At 64.5% G+C, this 5,830-nt stretch overlaps 1 protein-coding gene across 1 annotated transcript; it reads left to right on the plus strand.

Annotated features, from left to right (window-relative positions):
• The first annotated feature begins 1,326 nt into the window (after positions 1-1,326).
• Positions 1,327-5,371, plus strand: LOC126640929 (hexosaminidase D-like). Its single transcript, XM_050317158.1, has 14 exons — positions 1,327-1,589; positions 1,785-1,881; positions 2,014-2,251; positions 2,355-2,464; positions 2,751-2,838; positions 2,919-3,083; positions 3,168-3,351; positions 3,562-3,633; positions 3,741-3,945; positions 4,045-4,127; positions 4,339-4,417; positions 4,607-4,708; positions 4,855-4,944; positions 5,047-5,371. Exons 2-14 carry the CDS (start codon positions 1,787-1,789, stop codon positions 5,228-5,230), a joined length of 1,695 nt encoding a protein of 564 aa, XP_050173115.1. The 5' UTR covers positions 1,327-1,589; positions 1,785-1,786; the 3' UTR covers positions 5,231-5,371.
• The last annotated feature ends 459 nt before the right edge of the window (positions 5,372-5,830 follow it).

Consider the following 5,830-nt stretch of genomic DNA (forward strand, 5'->3'; position numbering starts at 1 on the left):
TATTTATGGCCTTCCTGGGTGCTGGGCTCCCAGTGCCACACACCATGGGGCCACTGACCCCCCTCCCGTGTCCCCTCCGTGCCTTCCCGTGCACTCAGGGTGACCCCAGGCTGGCAGCCGCCCCCAGCCTGGCACATCTCTGCTGGGCTGTGCTGGAGCTGCCAGGAGCATCCTGGGCAGGGCAGGGCAGGGCAGGGCAGGGAGTGGGTACCACATTTGTCCCCTGGAGCACAGGAGGTGCAGTGCCACGAGGTACCTTGTTCATGCAGGGAAGGGAGTGCAGAGAGCAGCCTGCTTCCCAAAAGCAGGCTCCTGCCCCCTCTCCTGTGCAGGGCACTGAAGGACCGGGTGCCTGTGGGCACCAGGCGGTAGGGATGGAGCAGGGATGCTCCAGCTCTCTCCTGCACGTCATTGGCCGTGTTTGGGTGGTGACTCCCCAAAAGGGGGAGCAGCTCTCGCAGCGACCGAGGGGCTGGGGGTGGATGCACTGCCCCGACCCTCACCAGATACACCAGAACAGGAAAATAAGAGGAAAAAAGGGCAGAACTGATGTTTGTGTGTGGCCCCCAGGAGGATCTGTGCTGCCTCCTGCCTGTTGTGCTGCAGGGCCATGGGAGATGTGCTGCCCACAGGAGGGCAGCCCTGGGCTCCTGGGGTAGGAGCTGGCGTCACCAGTGGTCCCTTGTCATCTGGGAACAGGGCTGCGGGCGAGGAGGAGCCCAAGGGGGCTGTGGGAGCAGAGGACACGGGGTGCTGTGGTGTTATTCCAGGGTTTGTGTTGGGGCTGCAGAGGCTGGTGGCTCCTGGGGCTCACAGGAGTGGTGCCCCAGTGACAGCAGTGTCCCCAGTGCTGCACTCACCAGGGTCTGGGCTGGCTGAGCACCTCGTGCTGCAGCCACAGTGCCCCTGTGTGGGACACTGCAGGCAGTCTGGGGATTGGGCTGCTCACGTGCCCTTGGATATGGATCTCTGTGCTGTCTCTGGAGCTGTGGCCATGGAAGACAGGGATGGGTCAACTGCCACCTCCTGCCCCGTGGAGGCTGCTTTGATTTGGACTCACTTTCATCTAAATTGGACTCCTCATCTGAGGAATTCTCAGAACTGGTTTAGGAAAAAAAAGACGTCAAATGAAATTTATTCATCTTAATTGTGACACCTCTGTGCCACGAGCTCATCCATGCAGCCTGCACAGCCTGTTCTGTGTCCCTCCAGGGACTGAGCACTGCTTTAACTGGACACAGCACGCTGTCTCACACGGCCCCTGTGGGTGCCAAGGGGGTCCAGGGTGCCACCCTCACCCCACCAGTGCCCACAGCTGTGCCGGTGCTGTCCTTGGAGCAGCCCAGTGCTGCCACGTGCCCGGGTGGTCCCCAATCACCTCTCCTCCATCAGCAGGGCTGTGCCGTGCCCACCCCGTGATGCCACCCCACTCAGCCGCCCCGTGACACGGCCCCTGTCTCGGGGGTGACCCGGCAGCCGGAGGGGATCCCCGTGGAGGAGCGGCCCTGCAGCACCGCCCTGTTTGCTCCGGCACTGCCACACCCTTGCAGGCAGAGGGAGAGGCTGATCCAGCCGCCTGGGCACACGAGGTAGGAGGGACACGGGGCACGGCTGTGCACGTCCCTGATGGGGACCAGGGTGCCGGAGGGGTTCCCCCCATGCTGCCTTTCTCTGGGCATCCTGCTGCCCTGGTCAGGGGAGCAGGGCACGGTACGTGGGGCTGTGCAGGGTCACCTGTGCTCGGGGTCCCTCTGGCCACTGCTGGACCCTGTGTGTGTCCCCAGAGATGGCCTTCCAGCGGAGCCACCGCCTGAACCTGCTGCGCCTTGTCGTGCTGCTCCTCATCGCCTTGGCCGGCATCAAGTTCCTCTTCCGTGACAGGTGAGGTGACAGCAGGACCCCAGGTGGTTTGGGGGTCTGCGGGGAGCCCCTGGGTCGTTACCAGGTAGGTGCCTGGCGCTGGGGGGCAGCTGGTGCCCTGTGTCACCCCAACCCTTGCTCCACTCCCTGCAGCTTCACCCTGGAGCTGCACAAGCATGTCAGCAAGGACAGCGAGTTCTGGGGGGACACAGGTGACATTGTCCAGGATGTCATCCCCCAGAGCCAGGTTCTGGAGCTCCCTGCAGCCAAGATAACGGCCCTGAGGCAAGAGCCTGGGCAGCAGGTCCCCAGGGATGTCAGTGCCACCAGTATGAGGCTGGTCCACCTGGACCTCAAGGGAGCTGCACCCAGGGTCTCCTACCTGGAGCAGGTGAGGATGCCCAGGGGCAGCATCTTCCCAAGGAGGGATGTGCTGAGGGGGCTCAACCTGCCATACTGACCCTACTGCTGAGTCCACCCTGCCCACCCTGCAGGTGTTCCCCTTCCTGTCCCAGCTGGGAGCCAACGGCATCCTCATCGAGTACGAGGACATGTTCCCCTTCAAGGGGGAGCTGGAAGTGCTCAGGTCCCCGTACGCTTACAGGTGAGCAGGGCTGTGTGCCGAGCTGCCCGGTGGCTCCCGGTGTGCCAGGGCTGGGTGTGACCCACCTGGCCCCGTGCCTGTGATAACCGTGGTTGGAGTGCCAGGCTGTGCCGCCGGCAGACCAGCTTCCTGCCCCGCTGGGACAATATTTGTGCCCCTTAGTAAAGTCCACACTTGTGTGGGGTGGTGGGGGCCATATGGGCAGGGTACCAGAGGAGGAGGGAAGTGCCCCAAGCTCTGCCCTCTGCCCTGGCATCCCCCGTTGAGCCTGTCCCTGCCCTGCCAGCGAGGAGGACATCGAGCGGATCCAGCAGCTGGCGGAGCAGCACAAGCTGGAGGTGGTTCCCCTGGTGCAGACCTTTGGCCATGTGGAGGTAGGAGGTCCCGGTCCTGCTCCCCATCCCCAATCACAGGGGGTTCCCCAGGAAACCCCCCTGATGGCTCCTCCCCTCAGTTCATCCTCAAGCACGAGAAGTACCAGCACCTGCGGGAGGTCGAGCGCTTCCCCAACAGCTTCAACCCCCACGTCCCCAACACCCTGGCCCTGCTCAAGAGCGTCCTGGCGCAGGTGATCGAGAAGCACAGACGCTCCACCTGGATCCACATCGGCGCGGATGAGGTGGGCAGTGGGCTGTGCAGGGACCCCGGCCCCACCCAGGGGTGCTCCCAGGGGTGCTGAGCATCCCCCTTCCCCCAAGTCCAGGTTTTCCATCTCGGGGAGGGGATGGACTCCAAGAACTGGATGAGCCGCAACAAGGGCGATGTGGGGACCATGTTCCTGAAGCACATCAAGGAGGTGTTGGGCTTCCTGTCTGCGCAGTACTGGGGGCTGCGGGTGCTCATGTGGGACGACATGCTGAGGAAGATCAGCGTGGGAGCCCTGCGGGGTGAGGGGATGGGGACGGCAGTGGTGCCTCGGGTGTCAGCCGGGTGTCTCGGCAGTGCCCGTTCACGTGGCTGCCCTGGCACGTGCCATGCCTGGCGCTGGCAGGAGCCCGTGCCTAGCCCTGTGGGAATGTGGGTCTCGGGCTGAGGGGTCCCAGGCATCCTCCTGCTGCCGGCACCAGTGCCAGTGTCCCCGTCTTCTCTCCCTGCAGAGTCTGGGATAGCGAAGCTCGTCTCGCCTGTGGTGTGGTTCTACGCACCCGACTTCGAGGCTGAGCAGATCGGTAAGGTGACATGCCAGGCTCCAGGGGATGGTGGGGGGATCTGCCCCCAGCTCCTCGCAGCCTCCTGGGTGCAGTGGCACTGGCGGCTCCTGCCTGTCCCACCGCAGGGCCATTCCTCACCAAGTATGCAGAGAGTGGCTTCGAGGCAGTTTGGTTCGCCAGCGCCTTCAAGGGCACCACGGGGCCGGCACAGACCTGGACCCCCCTGAGCTACCACCTGAAAAACCACCTGAGCTGGCTGAAGGTGATGCAGGCCCTGCCACGGCTGGCCCCACTGCGCTTCCAGGGCATCGTGCTCACCGGCTGGCAGAGGTGAGGGGCACCCAAACCCCCTCCCTGCCCCCCTCGTGCCCACACAGCCACGCTGGCAGCAGTGCAGGAGGCGATGGCGTGGCTGTCCCCACCCTGCAGGTACGATCACTACTCGGTGCTCTGCGAGCTGCTGCCCGTCAGCATCCCCTCACTGGCCATCTGCCTGCAGACCCTGGTGAACGGTGAGCTACCAGCCCCGCTGGCACAGCCAGGCTCACCCCCACCTCCCACTGCCTGCCAGAGCCCGTCCTGCCGGGAAAGGGACAGGGGGGAGGTGGGAGGCAAGGGAGGAAGAGCTTCAGCCTCTCCAGTTTTGGGGGTGTGGTGAAGCCAGGGGCGAGCCTGATGGTGGGGTGGTCCGAGCCTTTCTGTCCCTCTCCTCACCCTTCCCAGGGGGCTTCACGGAAGAGGCAAAGAGGAAGGTCCTGGATGTGCTGGGCTTGGAGAGTGTGCAGCTGGAGCAGAGCACCTGGTGCGTGACCACCCCAATTGCATCAGAAGGGTGCACTGGAGGGGACCAGAGGGCTGGTCACCCAAATTCCCCAGTACCAGACCCTTCTGGCCTGAGGGTGGGCACCCTCCAGCCACTCAGAGTGCTGGGATTCACCCAGCCCAGTGCCTCCCACATGCTGGGCTCTCACCTTGGCCTCCCCTTCCCCAGCGAGGGCAGGGGAGCGTTCCCTGGTGTGGAGATCTACCACATGGTGGAGCAGGTTAATGGCCACCTGAAGGAGAGCATCCTGAAGGCTCTGGAGGAGGAGAGGTAACAGGCGGCGGGAGGCAGCGGGATTGGTGGCTTGGGCCACATGGCTGGAGCGTGAGAGTTTTTCCATGGGAGGGGACCTGCCTGATGTGCAACTCTCCATCCCTGGTGGCCCCTGTGCCCCCCACTCCCTTGTGCCTCTCCAGTGCCATCAAGGGCTGGTTCAGCCCCTACCATCGGAAGCACCACTTTGGGAACCCCCGCAACATGGAGAGCTTCGGCAGCAAGGTGCTGAAGTACGTGTGCTGGGGGCTGGGAGCCCCCCGGGTGCCTGTGCAGGGCTGGAAGGGGTCCCAGGCTCACAGAAGGGAGCTGGACCCCTGCTCTACTCCCACCAGGCTCCATGAGGACTGGGAGAGCTTTGTCCGTGACCTGCGTGCCCAGCTGGAGAGGGTCTACTTCCCAGACACGGTGGAGGAGTGGGTGGAGGAGAACATCAACCCCTACCTGGACCAGCTGCGGGACCTGGTGCGGGACTACCGGGCCATCATCCGCCTCAACGGCCGGCCCAAGGCCACGTAGGGGCTGCAGCCCCCCCAGCTCTCGCTGCCCCCCTGGCTGGTCTTCGGGGGCCAGCGCTGTGTGTCTGATTGCTGGTGCCGGCGCTGCCGCCGCCGCTCGCCCTGTACAGAGCCCCGCACACCCAGCTCCACAATAAAGTATTTTCATAGATGCTGCTGGTGCTGGAGGGGCCCCCATGCAGGGAGGGGGAGCTGGGGATGGTGTGGAGGGTTGGGGTCTATCCTGAGCCCCTGCCCCGGCTCTGCTGGAGCTGCAGGGGTTGGCAGCCTCAGGGCAGAGTGTGACAGAGCTCATGGGGACACCTTGTGCTGGCCTCGAGGGCAGCCATGCCCTTCCCTGCAGGATGGGATCCAGCTCGGTGCTGGTGCTGGGTGCTGCACGGCACTGGGAGAGGGCTGGAACCCAGGATGGGGCAGTGGCAGGGGGGTGTGCAGGGGACCTGCCAGGCTCTCAGCAGCACCCGCTCCCCAACCCCGTGTCCGCTTTCAGCCACCATGAATCCCTGGTCGCTGGGAGGGGGGGGAGCTTCCTGAGCCAAGCCATCCTCCAAACCCTGCCTTCATCTCTTCCTTCCTCTCCATTAATCCAGTGCCCAGGGCC

The sequence above is a fragment of the Myiozetetes cayanensis genome, unplaced genomic scaffold (assembly GCF_022539395.1).
Source record: "Myiozetetes cayanensis isolate MyiCay16 unplaced genomic scaffold, myiCay2020 scf20-37, whole genome shotgun sequence".
NCBI classification, from domain to species: Eukaryota; Metazoa; Chordata; class Aves; order Passeriformes; family Tyrannidae; genus Myiozetetes; species Myiozetetes cayanensis.